The 20,950-nt window shown below is 39.2% G+C and overlaps 1 protein-coding gene across 1 annotated transcript; it reads left to right on the top strand.

Annotated features, from left to right (window-relative positions):
* Positions 1 to 245: 245 nt before the first annotated feature.
* Positions 246 to 19,156, top strand: LOC121956341 (calpain-15-like). The gene is made up of 13 exons (XM_042504502.1): positions 246 to 318; positions 2,613 to 2,800; positions 9,149 to 10,238; positions 10,753 to 10,961; positions 11,573 to 11,756; positions 12,776 to 12,999; positions 13,094 to 13,219; positions 13,953 to 14,105; positions 14,297 to 14,458; positions 15,946 to 16,166; positions 17,359 to 17,504; positions 17,800 to 17,978; positions 18,979 to 19,156. The coding sequence occupies exons 2-13, from the start codon at positions 2,640 to 2,642 to the stop codon at positions 19,154 to 19,156; spliced, it is 3,033 nt and encodes a 1,010-aa protein (XP_042360436.1). The 5' UTR covers positions 246 to 318; positions 2,613 to 2,639.
* The last annotated feature ends 1,794 nt before the right edge of the window (positions 19,157 to 20,950 follow it).

Raw genomic sequence — 20,950 nt, 5'->3', positions numbered from 1 at the left:
CTTTTCCTTGACGAATTGTTTGTTTCGTGATTGTCTTTTATTTTTTTAGCCATCAAAAGATTTTTTATTTTCACTTTTTGCATTTGAACTTGGTAGTATTTAAAAAAAATCGTGACCAATGTTGTACAATAGTCGTTTTATTTTGAATGTTGTGACAGGAAGTATGTTTTCTTTCCTGCAGCTTGACGGTGATGGTGAGAGGAGAGCGGTGGTGACTGTGCACATCGGGGCTATAATTAAAGAGGATGCATGGAGATCTCAGACAGCTGCCAAGAATATTCATCCCCTTATTGCACGCCGTGTCCTGACTGCAGTCAGGTAAGTCCAACTGTCCACAGTGCTTCTGTTTCCTTCAGCGTCCTCGTGCTGCTCTGCAGTTTCTCATTCAGCCACCAGCTGTACTGCAGGTGCACCAGGTTACCTTAAGTCTATGTGAACTTCACTACCAGCAGGGTTGCATCTGCATTGAGGTAGAGAGAAATTCACTTGGCGTGCATGCAATCTTGAAACCACACAAAGAATATTTAATCAGTTTAAAGTCTTTAAATTATAATTTTGATTAAATTGATAGTCTTAATGTCATTCAGAGACAGAAAAAAGACAAACCAGACAATAAGGGACACAGATGATTTGAGGTGACATTTTTTAACAATACAGAAAGTGAATTTTTGATAGAGATCAGGTATCTTCTTATCTGTTTGTCCATATCACACGCATATGAAGCTGAGACTCCTGAGGTTATCAGACCGATTTAAAGTCCTTGTTCAAGGACAAAACTGTGAAGTGAGCAGGGAGGGAGCTGAAGCTCTACATGACATCTGTATGAGTCAAATTAACCATCTGAGCAATGTCAGTCATTTATGTAGTTTTAAATATGTGTTTCTTTGCAGGGCAGGGATGCTAATTTGTCCCTGCTGATACTGATGTAATATATATACCTTGCATTTTGAAACCAGTCAATATAAAAACTCAGTTAGAGGTCTCGAGAGTCAAAATATTTTGACAGAAAACGTTTGTTTTTTAAAAGAAACTGTGTCAGTTTTCATTGTTTTAAATTAGCATGATATATTGTGAATGTGGAGTTATGATCGATAATATTCACTTCTTTTACTCTGTGATGGAAGTCTAAGTTTGATAGTTTTTACTTCTGTATTGAATGAATTAATGAAAATTATTAACCATCTCTTACATGATTTGAGACGTGCATTCATGACCTTGGAAACAGCACTTTGCACTACAATCTAACCGAAGGCTCCATTTTGTAGCTGTTTTGCAGCCTTCGACTGTATCACAAAATCTTTCCAAGCAGATTTTCTTTGTCCAGTTGTGATGGAATTGCAGATTTCCGATTTTTAGCTTTAAAGTTGAGACAGAAAGTTTCTCTTGATTACTCAACTCGAAGGTTAACAACAAGGTTTATCAGCATAATGAAGTTTCATTTAAGCCAACATGAAGAAGATACACATTAGTATTTTATATGGAAAAAAAAACATCAAACAAAGTCTGGACTTTACCTGGGAGTCAGTAACAATCGTACTTTTTTAAAGCCAAACCATGATAGTTAATATCTACATACTTTTACCCATCTACTTTTGTTGCCTAATCCTAGGGAAGTAAACCTGAAACCTATTTTTTTAAAGCTATATTGTAAGTCTAATTTGAGAGGACACAATGCGTATAACAAGTACGAATTTAGGCGTCATCCCTGGGCATCCAAAACTGATGCATGAGGGGTACCTAGCGTGTCATATTTGGAAGTCTAGGACCAGGCGTGTTGGGAAAAAAAAAGACTGTATAACCTCAAATTGTGTGGCATTTTTACAGTAAAGAGTGTAGGATATAATTGATCCATTGGTGAGGTTGCAGATTGCAATAACATGAAACTCCTCCACGTGCCAAGCACTGAGGAGAACTTTGGTGGCTGATACAAAAACAAGAGAGGTTCTATCTAGAACCAGTGTTTGGTTTGTCCGCTCTGGGCTACTGTAGAAACAACATAGTGACCTCTGTGTAGGAGGACCCATTCATCTGTAGATATAAATGGCTCACTCTAAGTTCAGGAAAGTACAATTTTTAGTTTCAGGTGATTATAAACTATTAAAAACTTAGCTATAAATATATTTTTCAATTTCTGCCAATAGATGCCCCCATATCCCACACACTACAAAACCAAATTTGGATTTCAGAATCCTTTGATGCTACACTGGTTGTCTATGGGAAGTTGTTTTGACCATGTGCTATTTTATTTACATATGTATTTTAAATGCCAGTGCGCGTCTTTTCATTTAGGGCTGCAGCTAAAGATATATTTTTATTATAGAATAATCTGCCATTTATTTTCTCAATTAGTATCTTCGTCTGTAACATGTTAAAATATATATATATATTTTTTAAAAAGTCATGTTTAAATAGCTTGTTTTATTTGAGCACAACAGTCTAAAACCCGAAGACATTCAGTTTAATATTATATATGACAAAGAAAAGCATCAAACCATTATAATTTGTGAAGCTTTGGGATTTTTGATGGAAAAATGACTGGAATAAATAATTCAGTTATCAGAATAGTTAATTTCACCAGTATATGCTGATTCTCCCTCTGCCTCCTCCCTCAGGGCCCTTCCTCCTGAGCCAGCAGCATCATGGGAGGTTCCACCTCCTCCCTTGTTGACGAGGCTGAGGGCGATGCCGCCCCTCGGGGTGCTGCTCTGCCCCCCTCTCCCATCATGGGATGTCTGAGGAGCAGCCAAAGCACCTCCATCCCTCGGCAGCTTTCCAGACCCAGCAGGCACAGAGAGCGCAGGTAAGACACCAACAATGAAGGGAAACTTCATCCCAGCAGTCTTTTTGGGCCAGTCAGCAACAAACAATGCAAAAACAGTTCCAAAGGGGTCCAAAAACTCACAATTTAGCAAACCACGATGTTCCTGAAGAAAAAAGATGGATATGATTGGAAATTGTTTAGCGGAGGTGACAAGTTTTTTTCCTTTCTTTTTTTTCTAGGCATCATTCTGATGTGATCAATCAGTTACTCACCTGCTGAGATTCATCTAACATATATGTCTAATCTCATTATCAGTGCAGTTACTAAATGGATGTTTAAAACACTGTTCTCACTCATTAATCACTCACTCAACAATGATTATTGTTGTGTAATCTTGTGCCACTTCTTGCTCTCCCTTAAGCCTATTGTTATGTTGCCTGGAAATTTCAAATGTTCCTCTGACGCCCCCCATTTGGGGCATGTCGCTCCCACTCCGAAACAAGTTTTTGTTTCAGACATTTAAAGATGTTTTCAGACACAGTAAAAAGTCAATTTCTGCTGCACTTCATTTGCACAAATTTAACCGAGGAACATCTCAATCTCGGATCTAAGAATCCGGAAATCCAGAAACTGTAGCTATCTCTATTAGTTCTTCCAATCTCTCCCCTTTCCTTGTCTTACTCAAGTATATTTTCAGTACATTCATAAAGCCCTAGGGATGTATCTTTGTGTCTCTTTTCACCACCCCCACCAAAACCACGTTTAATCCCGCCCTTCAATTGACTTTGTAATCAATCGTGCCATCTGCCTGTAAAACTTGCAACACTGCAATATTTCAGATAAGTTTGCAAAGTTTCTTCAAAATCTTTAGTTTTTATAAAAAATCCTTCTTTTTTTCCTGTGTGCAAATAATCAGAGCTCAGCCTCCTGCTTTTTGTGTTTGAGTTTTAAGTATAAATTCAGATCTTTCGCCTTCAGCTTCGGCTCTTTCTTCACTGCAGACTCTTCATCTCACTCTGCGACTCTGCGAAAATTCTTTGTTCTCAGGCTCCCTTCAACAATGCTACTACAATATGTATAAAAGAAAAAACATGCAGGTAAAAATGAGAATCCAAAACATAAAAAAGTACAGAAGTTTGAATATAGGAATTAATAAAAATATCAAATTTGATACTGTGGTAGACTGGCATACAGCACTGAGAATATTAATAAACTTTAGTATAGACAGCATAAAATAAAACCTTATGTAAACTATGATGTGTGCAGGAATAAACAGGTAGTAGATGTATCATACCAGCATGGGTAAAGTGGCAAATAGTGATGACTTTGAGAAATCTAGAGTTTAGTTTAGGGGGGAAAAACATGCACAGAGCCCCTGGAGGTCACAGTCCATTTAAGCCTAATGAAAACTATGTTATCAGCAAACAGCAGAGATGCAATTCTGAGGTCACCAAACCGTGAATGCTCCACTCCATCAACTGATATTCTGTCTGTAGAAATCACCAAGAGAATTGGCAGCATACCAACACAGCTCTTACTCAGCTCATGAAAAGAGACTTGAATGGATTGTATCAACATTTCTGGAACTCCAGACAGAAATAAGTATCAGTACAAGTGACAAATGTCTTCTTAGACCCACTGAAGGGTATTTAATTCACACATTTATCCAAATAACTCAGGTTTTTGTAGCAGAACCCAGCGTCTCCCTCCTGTTTTAAGTTTGTTTTGAGACAAACAAGCACAGTTCTCTATCAAATGTGACCCATTATGATAAGTAAATACCAGTTAAAGGTCTACAGCGGCTGCCGGCCTTCTTGTTTGCTTGTTATCTCTCAGTGTAAAAATGAGTGATCATGATGATTTATTCATGTTATTACGCCACACATTGCACCTTTAATGTGATAGCTGAATGAGGTGAATGTTTAATTTATAGTCTACACTTGTGTGAACGTCCCAGGCTCGAGAATGTGCTCATGAATTTTTTATGAATTGTTCGATATAAAGTAAACCACAGCCTTCCTGCGTTTTTTCAAAACTCCACTTATTAATTATTAGTGTGTCTCCGTCTAATGTGCAGTGTGCTGTATATTCAGTCCTCTGCTGCCACACTGTCCCAACCTCCATCAGACTCGGTCCTAGCAGGAGTCAAGTTACTCTCTGAAAGGAAATGTAACGCGACCAGGGAAATCCCTGATGAGTGAACTGTAGACAGTAGTCTGGAGAGGGCATTTGGGTCCGCAGACTGCTTTACATTTCGTTTGATGCATTAAGATCAAAATGGACTAACAGTGACATCTGAAAAAAAAAGAAGATGGGTAAAGTTTTACAAAGCAGGAAATTTTGACATATGAATAAAAAACAAACATAATCATAAATTCCAGTAATTATTTAAAAGTGAGACAGATATCAGAAACTTTGATGAGTAAAAAAAAAAAAGAAAATCTGAATTGTGGCTGAAGAGCGTCTGTCTTGGAAATTCCAAAAAGGGAGGGGGTGTGTGAAGCAGAGTGCTGTAGTCAGGTGTAGGCTCATAAGAATGCTTTAGTTTCAGCAGCTATGCATGCTCCCAATCAACTGGGAAAAGAGGGTGGAAACCAAGTGGGAGGCAGAGCCCGCTGACTGCAGTTTATTCATCTTTTCCAACAATTGTTGGGCTATAACAGTTAAATTAGAAAGATGAAATGGTGTGCAGAGAACAGATAAATTGAGGAATATGGCACAATACGGCATTTACATACAGAGCTTATATTACTTATCTAGCTTGTATCCATGGAGCCTTTCTGTCCCTCCAGCTGATCAGTGAGAAATGACAATCTCCAGAGGATCAGACTCATTCTGATACCACAGTATCTATGGCCACGCTTAGTAACAGCGAAATCTGGCCCTATCTCAACCCAAGCATGAAGCAGAATTTAATCGAATTGTGTAAAAGAGCAGTATTCCCAAATGTAGCCATTTTCCTCCACTTCTTTTAGGGCAGACTGTATTGAGAAATCCATGGTGCTGTCTGTGGTGCTGAAATAGAGCATGATTTGACCAGCAACCCTCAAACACAAATCATCTGCTACACCAGGACCACAGACAGCGTCATCGGTTTATCGATACACAGCCCAATTAGCCTACTGATATTTCAGAGCCAGGGCCAGAGACTTTGCTCAAACCTCAGTGAGATAGAGGATCAATAAGGCAGGATGACTAGATTACTCAACTAAACAGCCCCACAGTCTCTCTGCTACTAGTGGATGGAAAGAGGGGGTGGCAGGATAACAAGGAGGCATTTATTCACCCATCCTCAAATCATCAACTGAGCAGATACATTAATTATCACATAAGAAAGTATCACTTGCAGAGGGGTGAGGCTTTTTTAAACTGAGCTTCTTAACAAATCTCTGTTAAAATCCGCAAGTGGAGGCGCTTAGAAACAGCTGTTTGAGGATCTCTGAGAGACAGACAGACAGACAGACAGACAGACAGACAGACAGACAGACAGAGTGCTGCAAGCGGCAAACAGCTGTTTCTAACTGCCTCCCCCTGCTAATTTTGACAGAGGATTGTCAAAATCCTTCTTAGTGTAGGCCCACACATACTTACCATAATATCATGAACCAATAAAAGCAAAATTTGCCATGTCTCAACCCAAGCATGAAGTAGAACCCAATCAAATTGCTACAATGAGCCATATTTCTCAGTTTATCCTTCTCTGCACACTATTTCCTTATATGAACACAAGTTTCACATTAAAACAATAGATTATCACGTTGTCATAATGTAAAACATTTCCTGTTAAGGCACTAAAAGTGATCATGTCATAAAATTAAATGTTAGGCTTTAACAGTAGACATTTATACATTTTAATATAAAACATTTTGTGTTTTGTGCGATATCAATAGTGTATTGACATAAGTTTCTTCATATAACGTGATGAGGTTTTGTCGTCATAAAGCAAAAATATGTGAAAAACATCTTGTCAAACTTTTTACATTAAAAAATATCCTTTTTTTCCTGCCATAAAAGCAATACACCTTTTTGAGAATGTAATAGAATAAAATACCCCAAAACAAAATATGATAAAAAGAGTGAAATAACCAGATAAAACATAACTGGAAAGTAAAACATAGTGGTAACATAAATAAAAATGTTTTTAACAAGACAGTCTCTACTTTGAAGCTTTTACTCTGTACACTTTTAAAGCAAATTCCCAGAGAGTTCTTGCTGTCTTTACGAAGATTTGAAATGTTAAGGGTTAATTAGGAGTTCTGTAAAAAACATGTTTGAATTTGTCTTTATGTAAAAGTAAACTATGGGATGGATACTTGCACAGTAAGGTGTTTCAGAATAGCATTATCTGTTTCTTTTAAACTTAAAATGCCAGCTTGAGTAAATAAACATAAAAATGAGACGTCTGTCAGTTAATTTGAAGACTGATAGTTATTAACAAATTAAAACTGTCAGTAAGTGCTTCTATTAAGTGTGTTTTACAGAAAATAATGAAGGTACCCTGGGAATGTGCAGTGTCGTATGGTCTCAATTAAGCTTGAAAATAGTCAATCTAGTCAGAAAGATGAAGAAAGGGTTAAAAAAAAGTAGTACACTACTCAATTAATTTATAGGTACTTATTAAACTTTAAAAACAAATAAATTACATATATAAAACATGCAAAAATGAAACTATCAAGAAGTGTTTTTTAGTATTTAAAGAGTATTCTCTATTGATTGTAGCTTGTGAGTTTGTGGTATTGTAGCAAATTATCTCTGCTTCATTCATTTCCACCTCTGTTTAGAAGAATAGCTGAGCTCACAGAAACTCCTGCATCTTAGCAACACTGCCCTGCAGTAACCTGTCCAGGTTGGGCTGCGCTGGAAGTTTTTCAGGCTTGAAGCCAAAGCTACTCAGAGTGCAGATCGAAAATGTGGGCCAACCTCTACACAGATGTCCCACTGGCTCCTCCAGCCTAAATTTCTCCCTGGATGCCACCGCAGGGATAATCTGGGTCTGTTTTACAGCCTGATCATTATGAGGGACACAAAACGTAGATGTACGACAGTGTTTTTTAACCAAATTTAGAGTATTACAAAGAACAGTCTGCAGACACTGTAAACTGATCTTACTGGTGGTGAAACGGCTGGAATAATTCACGAGGAAGGTAATAAATCATGAATATTATATAATCTATCAGTCTGTGAGGAACATTTTATGTTGTTTCTGTAGAGCAGCTTCTTGTATCATTTCCATATTCATGCATTTTAATTTTCTCCTCCGAGACACCACAGGGTATAATGCACCCATTTATATCTGGAATTTTCCCCCCTCGTCTCTCGGCTCTGCTCCTTCTCTCCCCTTGAGATTTTACAGTTATATGAAAACAGAGTTCATGTGAAAACAGTTCAGATATTTTCCACACATCACACACGCTATTGGCAGATACTTGTGGAGGTTATATAACCATTGTCATGCCATATTAACCTTTGTCATGCCAAAGTCACAGAGAATACCCCAAACTGGAGCTTAGTACCCCTAAATGGTACTCTTGACACATTAAAGTTTTAGTATCGTCTTAAAAAACAAAACAAAAAACATTTCATAGTATGAAAAAATATCCCAAGGCCTATCATTTAAAAATAATATTTACTGCTCAGTTCATTAATCAATTAAAGTAAAATACTTTAGTTAATTAGATATGATAGGAATGGCAGTAATTCATGTTATAACACCACAGAGAGGTAAGTGAACAGATGACGAATTATTTTATTGATGTAAATCAAAATAAAATAAGAAATTCAATTAGAAAGATGACATTTAAAAAAGCTATATGCAATATATACCTTAGAGTAACCAAGGATATAAAGGAGTTGTACAAATAGTTGTGTGAAAGAAATCTGGTATAGCATGTATGTGACAGCTACACATGATATATGAATATACTACAGGTATGATTATCAGCGATATATACAATACACATACAAATATATTAAAAGTAACAGTAAAGAGCACATGTCAACACGTTTTCATCCCAACTCATCAAATACAGCCGCTTTTTCAGTGTACCTTCATATCTTAATATGCTGTGTTAGGTACCGTCCTGCATCTGTTTTTGATTTCAGGACAGCATATCAATTTACGCTTGTTCTATGCATTATGTCTTTTTTAAAATGCACTTCTATTTTAACAGAAAATGTACAGTTTTTGCTCGTTACATGTAGCCAGTGTTTTTCAGAATACACCTACAACATAGGTAAATGTTAACATACACATGGGAGGCATACAGTTGGCACCCAGGTGAAAGCTTTGAGTGTGAACAGGCTGTATATGTACATGGAATGAATATTATAATATTGCATATGATATAATAAATACTGTGATTCTGAAGTTTTGTGTTTTCTCTCTAGTTTCTCTTCTGGTTCGATGCCCATGCAGAGGAGCCAGTGGGCTTGTGGCTGTTGCACATTCCTCAATGCAGCCGCTGCCCCGCGCTGCTCCATCTGTGAAGCCCCTCGGGGAAGACCCGACACCCGGTGGATGTGGCAGGGGACCAGCAGGGAGGACGGCCGCTGGTCCTGCCCACGCTGCACACTGGCCAACCCCTCTGACAGTCTAGCCTGCTCTCTGTGTGGCTACAAGGGAGCACTGGACCGACCCCGGGGATCATCAGAGAACCAGCCCCGGCCGCAGCGCTCCAGTAGCTGCTCAGGTCCCCTGAGGCCGTCGTCCACTGAGCTGTTCAGGCAGCAAAATAAAAAACAGCCGGAGGATGCAGTAAAAAACAGCCTGGTTTGGGAGTGTTCGAGGTGCACTCTGCAGAACACCCCTACCTCCATGTCCTGCTCCGCTTGTGGCGGACCACGCAAACTGTCGCTTCCCCAGATCCCTGCTGACGCTCTGCTCATGCCTGAAACACAAGCAGGAGGACAGCAACCAGAGCGTGCGCCAGGGGCACTGTCCCTTTCCATATCAACCGGAGGAGAGTGTTTACCGGTGGAAGCTTCGTATCCACAAACAAACTCCTCAGCGCTCAATGCAGCATCTTCAGGTCATAATAATCCTCTTCCCTGCAGTCGCAGAGAGGTGCCACCTCCAGAGGGTTGCCACAGTCAAACTCATAACTTAAGCCCCTCTCCGTCAACACTCGCTGTTTCACATCTCTCTGACCAACCAGACCTCCTGCCCAGCCGACGACTCAGCATCCTTAAGGAGGAAATGTCACCGCTCTCACCTGCACCAGATGCCACTGCATCGTTCCCACCATGTGTAGTCACCGTTAACAGGACACAGGAGTGGTCGTGTCCGGCCTGCACTCTCATTAACGAGGTAAAAGCCAAACACTGCCTGGCCTGCCACACTCCTCAGCAGCACGTCGCACAGCTTAAACCAGCCCTGTCCCCGAAGAGGAAGGAGAGCATGCTGGTGGAGGCGCTGCGGCAGAGTGATGAAGGAGAGGCCAAAGAGCTGTGGGACAACATCATCAGCTTCTGCAGAGAGGTTTGTACATGACTCAGGCTCAGCTAGAGTATCGTCTTTCCAAGATGAATCTTTAAGATAGCAGCATACACTAATTTAAATTGTTCTCTCACTGTCATGTGTCAGCTTCACTGTGCAGTTATTTTTCCCCACATTCATCTGCTAAAGGAAGAAAGTTTCTCTGAGCTTATGTTATTTTTTTAATAAGGGAGAAAAAGTAGATGCATTTTAAGAGTGTTTAATTTTGTAACTATTTTGTGGACTATCTAAGTCTTAAATCATGTCTGGAGGTGCTCTTTTAATTAACGAGACACAAAATGATGGAGCTGAGAAATTGTTCCAAAGGTATTGTTGCATTTTATCATATTGTACCTAATTAACTCCTGACCCAACCTGTACTGGTCTTTTTTTATTTGGTATTTAACCTTCTCTGTACTTATACATGCCCCTCTCTTATATTTTTAAATAAGTTTGTTATATTTCTTTTCTACAACACACTTCAGTCGTTTCTGTGATTTGATTCCCTCTTTCCCAGAACAACGTAACGTTTGTGGATGACAGCTTTCCTCCTGGTTCGAAGTCAGTGGGCTTTCCGGCGGACGACAGCGTCCAGCATCGGGTCAGAAAATGGCTTCGTCCTCAAGAAATCAACTGCTGCAACTTAAGAGACCGTGCGGTGAAGTGGTCTGTTTTCCGCACGCTTCGGCCATCAGACATCTTGCAAGGTCTTCTGGGTAACTGCTGGTGAGCCAATTCAAACCCATGTACAGTGTGTATATGGGCAAAAGGAAAGACAGACGTGGCCAAACTTAAAGCAAGAAAGTAAAAACATTTAACAGCTGTTAGTTGTTATTTTATTGGCTGGAACTCTCTACAAACATCTTGGAAACAAGACAATATTGATAAATCTATCAAAGCACATACAGACTTAGGCAATAGTTCCAGGCTATACTATGATGGCAGGATACTAAGTGACGGTAAAATAAATATTTTAAAACCACTGCAGTCGCGGCTCCTAAAAGGAAACTGAAGAAAAGTGCAGATGAGAGGAGAGTAATTCAAGCAGCCCTGTTCAAACTGAAGTGGATAGAAATCATCTGAGCACAAGTGCTAGTGGCTACTTTAGCAGTGTCAATGAAGTCTTCACAGCCGGTTTAGGGCCCAGCCTTTGCAGTGTGTGAGAGTTGGAGAGTTTAAGTACCAGTTCTAGTGCTGCCCCTTCATACAACCTGTCTGTAATAGTCTTGAAAGAGCATTTTTAGTGTTTTTTTCTGCAGTAAAGGAGCTGAATACCCTCTCTACCTATATTAGATCCAGTTTAGTTATACAGCGTGTCTCAATGTGTTGGAGAGCAGGTTCCTGAGTGCCTTGGCTGTTCTGGCTGAACGTCCCGAGCTGGTGGAGAAAGTGATGGTGACTCGCTCACTGTGTGCAGAGGGAGCCTATCAGGTGCGTCTATGCAAAGACGGCTCGTGGATCACAGTGCTGGTGGACGACATGCTGCCGTGTGACGAGAACGGCCACCTCCTCTTCTCTCAGGTGAAAAGTTCGACTCTTTACACACAACTGCATGTTCATGTGACAAACAGAAGTAAACATGTTAAACACAAAACACACACAACAAAGACTTGGATTTGCTTCAAAATAGGTGCAGAGAATAAAATTTAAAAAGTACAAGGAACTGGGCAAGTAATGAGTAATATCTGGGAAGGCATTGTAACTTTTGCTTTGCACAAATGAGCATGTACAAGTACCTAAGTGTTATAAAAAATGCACTTACAGCATCAAGAGTAAACGTACTCATTTTTTTTATCCTTTCAATGTGTATATTGTATTATACCGTTTTATCACTAATGAATGCATCTAAGAGCATTTTAATTGTTGTTCATCAGTATGGAGACAATTTTAGATACTGTATTACTACTGAGAAGATTTGCACTACAGTACTGCATCATGTTGCATTTTATGTAATAATCTAACTTAAAGAATCATATAAATGAAATGGAGTAGACATTACAACATTTTGCTCTGAAATGTATAGCGGTAGAAGTACATAAGTAGCACAAAATGGAGTCAAGTTAAGTATAAGTGTGTCAAAATAGTACAGTTCTTGAGTAAATGTACTTAATTCCATTACTGCCATTACTGTTACTTTCAATATGTTGGTCCAATTGGAACACCGGGAGTGATGTCACTGACAAATATATAAAATATATGTCAGGGCATGATAAACCACCATCAGCATTTCTTGTTTTTCGATGATTGCTTATTGGTCGACACTAATTGAACCATAACAAGATATCTCATGTTGTACATTTCTCTGATATCTCAGGTGACCTAAAAACATCACAACACATCACTTGTATCACTTTAAACATTATTCATACAATATCCCAAAATGTTGATATCGTACCAGTTGTCTGTGATATTTCCATCTTGAGTTCTGTCTCTTTTTTTATCTCTTAATGTAGCGGGCTGATGTTCGTCTGCTCATCACCATTTTTAAGCTGAGGTACGGGAGATAATTAATCCTTTTTTTCCTCATGTTCCCTCTCCAGGCCCAGCGGAAGCAGCTTTGGGTAGCTCTGATTGAAAAAGCGCTGGCCAAGCTCCACGGCTCCTACTTTGCTTTGCAGGCAGGTCGTGCTATCGAGGGGCTCTCCACTCTGACAGGGGCCCCCTGTGAGTCGCTGGCCCTCCAGGTCAGTGCGACCAACCCCAAGGAAGAACCCATCGACACTGACCTTATCTGGGCCAAAATGCTGAGCTCCAAAGAAGCAGGGTGAGTGACAGGAAAAGTCTCTGAAAAGAGAAAAGTTGTAGTTCATTTCGATCTGTTGAAAAAAACAATCCTAATGTTTTTTTTATGCTGATAGTTTCCTGATGGGGGCATCTTGTGGAGGTGGTAACATGAAGGTGGATGACTCAGAGTACGAGTCCCTAGGTTTACGTCCACGACACGCTTACTCTGTCCTCGATGTGAGGGATGTAGATGGTCACAGGTGAGGAGCCAAGTCTGCGGATGAAGTCATAATATGGCCTTAATGATAAATCATATCCAGTCTGCTCCACAGTTAACATATTACCAAAATACAGCTGAGGGTTATAATGTGACATGTAGGTTCAGTACAATTTTATTAAGATTCTGTCCCCCTTTTGATGTTTTCTTTTAGCTATAAATACAGATATCCAAACGCAGGTATCTGCCAAAAAATTAGGACTCCATGTCTCCCAAAATGTAAATCTACCTTAAAATTTACATTATGCAAGTGTTTACAGGTTAAGTCTTACAAATAACAAAAAGGGAGACATGTCAGTAGTGTTTAGATATTACTGGATTTACCGATGTCACAGTATTTACAACGGTGAGTTTTGCCCTAACTTTTTTCCTTTGTGTGACATTTAGTGTAAACATAGCACATGTGATTTACATAAGCCACAGGGAAGACTGTGTTAGGAAGAGAACGGTTTTACTTTTTATATTTGTAGAAATATAAATTACATTAGATAAAGAGTCATACCACAAAATCTGAAAACTTTTGTCTCAAGAGTCAAGATCTGTTAAATGTGTCCTTACAAAGTGTAAGGTAAGGGGGTCACTTGTGAGTTCTGTTAACACATCACTTCTTAAGCTGATATATTTGTACGCCGCCATTATTTTTGGGCTTGTTCATGCTGTTCTTTGAGATCTAATAGTTTTAAATTAGTGCCTAACATCTGCTTTTATTTTTTAAGATTACTGCAGCTGAGGAACCCATGGGGTCGCTTCTCATGGACAGGACCGTGGGCGGACGACTGGCCAAACTGGCCTCCACACGTGAAGAGGGAATTGTGTGCACAGCGAGCGGAGGATGGCCTGTTCTGGATGGACTTTTGGGATTTCATCAGGTAGATCAAAAGTTACATTCTGTTTAATTTATTGATTTTCTTTTTACACTACCAGCTTAAACTGTCACATATTCTGATTGCTGGCTTCCTGAAAACAGACAAAGAAAACAATAAAGCATTGATTCATTACTGGAATAAGAAAACACGTTGATGCGTTCACACGTCTGTGAGTGTGTGTTTGACCTTGGCAGGTACTTTGACTCAGTGGATATCTGTAAGATTCATTCAGACTGGCAGGAGGTCCGAGCACCAGGTGTTTTTCCCAGAGGAGCCGACGTCCCGGTGACGGTGGTGTCCATCACAGTACTGGAGAGAACGGCCATGGAACTGGCTTTATTCCAGCAGGGCAGCAGGTAGGACAAACTACACCCACACCTTCTCATAACTGTAGCCTCCCCTCTCAATTTGGTTACTTTGGGCTGCTTGCGATTTCTCCTACAAGTGTCTGGTGTTGGTGGAGAATGTTTTAAATGAAGTTGTTGAAAAAAGATTCAGTGATCTTCTCCTTTTCATTAACACTCATTTAACAAAGCAATCTTTACTGTAAGCCTTCTAGTTAAGTCAAGTCAGTTTTATTATGTACAAAAACAAAGGTCATGTCATGGAAATTTTCATATAGAGCAGGTCAAGACCACAATCTTTAATTTATACACACCCAACATTCCCTTATGAGCAAGCAAGTGAGAAAAAAACTCCCCCTTAGGGGAAAGAAACTTCAAACAGTGCCAGGCTCTGGATGTTTGGCCATCTGTCTTGACCTGTTGAGTTTAAATAGAGTTAGAGACATGCAGCAACAACCATTATAACAATATTAACTAAAAAATAATAGAAACATGACTAAGAAAAATAATAGTAGCAGTGGGTGTCAGGCAGGACTACAGCAGCAGGCACAACCACGATCCAAGTGCAACACGTTCCACGGAAAACTTGCTAAGATACTAAGTTAGTAACATGCATTACTGGGACATGAGCGAGTGCAGGTGGAGAGGGAGAAGAGGAGAGAGGATTGCAATGCTTATACATTATACATTGAAAGTCCTCCAACATTATAGGCCTTTAGCACCATAAATAAGGGATGGTTCAGGACTTGCATGAGCCAGCCCTTACTCTAAGCTTTATCAAGGAGAAACATATGTGGAGAGCGTGTCTACCTCCTGAACCTAAGCTGGGTGCTGGTTCCTTAGTTTGCATAGTTAAACTCTGGCTCCCACTCTACTTTAAGAGACTCTGTGACTTTCCATGAATAATGAGGCAAGGCAAAATGTCTTATTGTTGCTGTATCACAAAGTAAAGAATGCAAAAATGACTGCAGGCAGAAGAGTTAAACATTCCTTCCAGCCATGTTTTAAGTCTTATAAAACTACTCTGCTTGGAATAGTAATTTGTGTCTTACGTGCTTTGTTTGTTGTTTTTTTTTCACAAAGAATTTCATATACAAAAAATTCTTAAAATATCCTTAAAATCGTATCTCTCTCCCTCACTGAAAAATCCAAAATTATAAGTCCTCAGAAGCGGCAAACTTTTTCCATCATAACACAAATAAAGTTATATTATTTGGACAACAGTGTCAACTCTCTTCCCCCGTCTTGGCAAATTGTCCCCCTTAGTGAAATGATATGCAAAAAACTCTTAAGAGTCCTGATTAAATCAGCATTAAAGTTTGCCAAACAAATAAATCATATTGTTATGTTTATCCCAGGTATTGAGCTTCCAATCCAAACAGAGTATAGGTCAGAAAGTCCTTCATTATATCAGCCATAATGCAAATGTATGAGGAAATAAAAGTTTTAGTCAAAGATGACTGCTGACTGATCCATTTTTCTCCTTCTCCTGTCCTCAGGCGATGGGACACGGCAGAGAGCCACCTGTTGGATTTGTGTGTGTTGTTGTTTCGGGTCTCCTACGACAGCTCAGGTACCCCGACGCTGGGTCGTCTGCTGGCTCACAGCCGGCGCTCAGTCAGGAGGTTTGTGGGCTGTGATGTCATGCTGGAGCCGGGAGAATATGCTGTCCTCTGCTGCGCTTTCAACCACTGGCACAGCACCGGCACGGAGGGGACAAGTAAGAGCACCAGCATCAGGCTGTTTTTCAACAAATAAGCACATTTTGTTTTCCTTAAAAATATGCACACTCCTTGACAACTAAGACTACCACTCGTCATACAAAGAGTAAATTCTTTAGAGGCAAAGGCAGAAAACATAAAACAGCAATAATAATAATAATCATAAAGGAAACAGTTACATTAACTGCTTAACTTTAACTGTGTAAAATTAAACTAAACTCCCCACCAACAATTTGTACATCAAAATTAATATCAATCACCTCAATGGCTTTGCTAGCAAATGTAACTTATTACTCATAATCAATACATGTAAGAGACATTCACTCATATGTTTGCCTTTATTTATTTTTGGTGTAATACACTTTCTGTACACCAGGGGGGCATAATTTATATTGTATTTTTGTAGGCAATATTTGTAGTAGCAAAGAGAGAACATAAACATGTGTGGAGCGTTTGGTATTTGGGTCACACAGCTGTTACCTACGGTATGCGTAAAATAAGTTTGCAGACATTGCAGCACCAATGACCTAATTGAAGGCCATTAAAATACTAATGAAATTAATAGATATTCAACTAAGAATTCTTCTCCCAGTAGATCTGAGAAAGAAAACATAAAACACTATGTTTTAAACTTGCTTTTACCTTAAAAAAAATCTGCAGTATTAATTGTCATTTTATATATTATTCATTTTCTCTTAGATTTCTCTTTTTCTTATCATTTCAGCAATGTTTTTAATGTTTATATTACTTGCATTTGCATTTAATATTTTTTGTATAAAATGTGATGATTCAATAAATTATAACATTCCGACTGATGGTTTTGTAGAGAGCAAAGATGAGTCTTTTTCTCATTTTTAACATGTATAGTTTACTTAATATACAGGAAATCAAAGGGCTGCAATCTTTTTTGTTGTTTACACTTTGTAATGGATGCACCACGGTGGGAGGACATCCTATCAAATGTACAGTCAGAGCTTTCAAGAAAGCAGCAGCCTCAAAAAGTGATCTTAAACTACTGAGTCATACATATTGCTTCAGATTAATTTTTAGGATTAAAAAGGGGGGATTTTACTTATATCTCTCTTCTTAGTTTAAAGTGTCACTTTTTTGCAGGTGGATTGACCCCAGAGCTAAAATGGATTTAAAGGATATTATTAAATCTGTTAATAAGCCACTGCTGCATCTTTTCAGCGAGCTGTGGTCGATCAGAGGTGCCTGGTTACATGCTGGCAGTCTATAGCTCCAGACTAGTGATGGTGGAGCAGGTAACCGCCTCCAACACCACCATCGCCGACGCCATCATCCAGCTGACAGAAACTAAAGGAGAGAGACACGAGGTAACGCTACCTTAAATCAGCGCTTTGTCAGTTCGTAAAACCAGGGTCAAAATGTATCATACACATGAATGCTGCAGTAATATGAATCCAAACCATCATATATAATAGTAAAACACTGACAGGGAACATTTTACTGCACAATGAATACTTTTACTTTTTACACTTCAAGGACATTTTGCTGATACATATTTCTGCTAATGGTTTTGAATGCTGGACTTTTTGCTTTGTGGCGCAGCATTTTCACGATGAGGTGCTTTTTCTGAAGTGAATGATCTGAACACCTCTTCCACCACAGGGTCGAGAGGGGATGACCTGTTACTACCTGACACATGGCTGGGCGGGGCTCATCGTCATGGTGGAAAACAGACACCCGAGACATCACCTCCATGTGTCATGTGACTGCAGCGACAGCTTCAACGTGGTGTCGACACGCAGCAGCCTCAAGACCATCGACAGCATCCCTCCTCTGCACAGGTTCACCGCAGCTAACATCACCACTGACACCAACAGATCAGTAATCAAGTAGGCTGACAGGAAATCAACATTTTGAATCCTGATCAAATCGCTTTGATTTCTTTCAAAAACATGGGGAGAAGGCGATGCACAATGAACAAAGAAATTACCCAAAAATTAGCAGGAAATTAGTAAAAAAATTAATTGAAAAAAATGGAGTGTGCCTTTGGCTGAAAATTTGGACAGGAGTTGGATGAGTTCGGAATGGTGTTTGTGTGTTTTGTGTCTTGCTCCAACATAGGTCCTAACTCATGACATAAATCCAGCAGTATGTGTTTCGGGAAGCGGTACCTACTGAGAAGCCACTCAGTAATGAAAACATGTTCTCATTTTTTCAGGCAATTATAAAAATATAGTTATGATTATTCCATACACCAATCATACATGCGAATCCACACTGGCCCTTTAAAGTACCAAAAGTAGAAGTACTCATAATTCAGAATGGCCCTTTTCAGAATAACATATATAATTTAGTACCGTATTACTAAATTGTAATTATTGATGCATTGATGTGCTCATCAGTTTAATGTTGCAGCTGGTAAAGATAGAGCTAATTTTATTAATTTTATGTGCTTCTGGGTAGTTTAACCTGTAATTATACATCATAATTTAGTAGTTGATTATATTTTGCACTAATATCCTAAATAGGTAAAATAAATGTAGTGCAGTAAAAAGTACATTTTTTTCCTCTGAGACGCACTGGAGTAAAAGTAGAAAGTTACATAATTTTTTTTTTTAAAAAGCTCAAGTACAATTTTGAGATACTTGTTCTTTTCTTAAATACAGTACTTGAGTAAATATAATTTCCACCACTGCCTGACTGTAATCTAAAATAATCTAAAGTCAATAAAGTTGCATTTAAACTACATTAATCAGATGTTTTATGCTCGCTCTGAACTTCTCAGTTATTGTAATGTGTCGGATGTTCGCGGACGTGAACGAGGCTTTGCTTCTCTCGCAGACAGGTGCTCGTGGTTTTGTCTCAGCTTGAGGGAAACGCCGGCTTCTCCATCACACACAGACTGGCTCATCGTAAGGCTGTCCAGGCTTCTCTGGGGAACTGGAGTCCTTCAAAGGCAACACACAGTCCCGCTCTGAGCCCGGAGACAGCAGGTCTGCATCAGCCTCGACCCCTCTGACTGGCTGGGAGGATGAGTCAGGGGAACTGGGGAGGAGTCAGACGATAGATCTGTATCACACACTAGACATGAGATCTCAACATTGAGGCAGCTTCTTTAAAGGAACAGTCCAACATTTTAGGAGTTAATTTGTGGAAAATAGCCACGTCTCCCATAAATGTTGGACTGTTGTGCAAAGAGACCATCATGTTTAGTGAGCAGGCATATTGTGCCATTTTAGCTCTACATACATTTAAATAATCAGAGCTGCTCGGAGACAGAAATAATCTCACTGGTTGAATTAAATCTCAACCGGCAAAACAAAACAGCCTTTTTTTTTTTTAAAGATTATTTTTGGGGCATTTATTGCCTTTACTTGACTGGACAGTGTGAGCGTGAAAGGGGGAGAGAGAGAGGGGGAGACACGCAGCAAAGGGCCGAGGCTGGATTAGAACCCGCGGCCGCAGCAGCAAGGACACGGTTTCTGTACATGGGGTGTCGCTCTATCCACTGAGCCACCGGGCGCCCCACAAAACAACTTTTCATGGGTCAATTTAGGTTAGAGAGGTACAACATTGTGCCACAGTGTCATTTCTGCTCCAATATCAACTTTAATGTTTCTTTGGTTGAAACGGTTTCCTTTTTTTTGTGGCAGCTCAAAAGTCTTGATCAGTAATTCTTAAAAAAAAAAAACAACAACAATATTTTAATTTCATTTCCTAATCATGTTGGAAGAAATTCAGGCATCATTTTAAATGTTCATTTTGCTCACATAGAACACATTTCCAGATATTATTTGACAAAGCTTTACTCGAAAGCAACTCTACTGTTTGTGTCAGTTAATCTACAAACTGGACTGAGCAGCTCTGAAGGTGAACAGTCACAGAATTAAATTGAATGTTATGTTTTTTATCCAAAGCCGTGAAACAGTGCCACAGTTTTCTCACATTCTCTGCACAATACCATCTGCCACCTTTTAGAATCAAGGCTTATAATTTTCCACATGACAGACCACATTTTATTTGTCTTGATTTGAAAATTGTGCAATCCACTTGCTATTTGAGAGGCCAGTGTTTTATTACTCAGTTAATAGGACCGTAAGATACAGCAAATGCACATACGGTTCGACGATAACGATACAGGGTTATTGATTTGATACAGTGACAATATATTCAACAAAGGAAGAATTAAAACCAGCTATGATCTCAGAGGTCTTATTTATTCCTCCTTAGACATGTATATTTTCAAAAAAAAAACTTTCTCAAACTTTTAAGATTCTTTTTTTTCCCCTTGAGTGCAAAATGCAAAAAAAAAAAAACCTTTAAAATGTGCTTTATTTTAAACAAACATATATATACCTTCTGAGAACTAAAATGTAAATAGGAAAAATCAGTATAAACAATATTCTCATTAAGATGAGGGGCAAACGATCTGAGAGCCCAAAGGCTATAGTCTGATGATGATAAAACCTCTGGGGGCAGCAGCCAATATTTCTGGCTGATCCGGTGTAGCCAGCAAATATCTCAGCCAAGACTTACTCTTCCGGGCACTTGTAGCTCAGTCCAAAGTCTAGGAGCAGATATTTGAATGAATGAATGCAGATCTTTAACAAAAAATGCTGTACATGAGTCAGTACTTCTCAGACGGCTGTTCATAAAGATTAAGGAGCAAATGTCTGAACTTTTTTGTAAAGCCATTACCAAACTATGAAACACCTGACTCGGCCAGGCCAATTTAAACGCAGTTTAATAGTTTTCACAGGAAATCATCTACATTCTTTGCCCGAGACAAGGCTGGATTAAAAAAATAAATCTA

This window comes from Plectropomus leopardus, chromosome 17, assembly GCF_008729295.1.
Source record: "Plectropomus leopardus isolate mb chromosome 17, YSFRI_Pleo_2.0, whole genome shotgun sequence".
Lineage (NCBI taxonomy): Eukaryota > Metazoa > Chordata > Actinopteri > Perciformes > Serranidae > Plectropomus > Plectropomus leopardus.
Note: the sequence above shows the minus strand (reverse complement) of the source record. Positions and strands in the feature narration are given on the sequence as shown.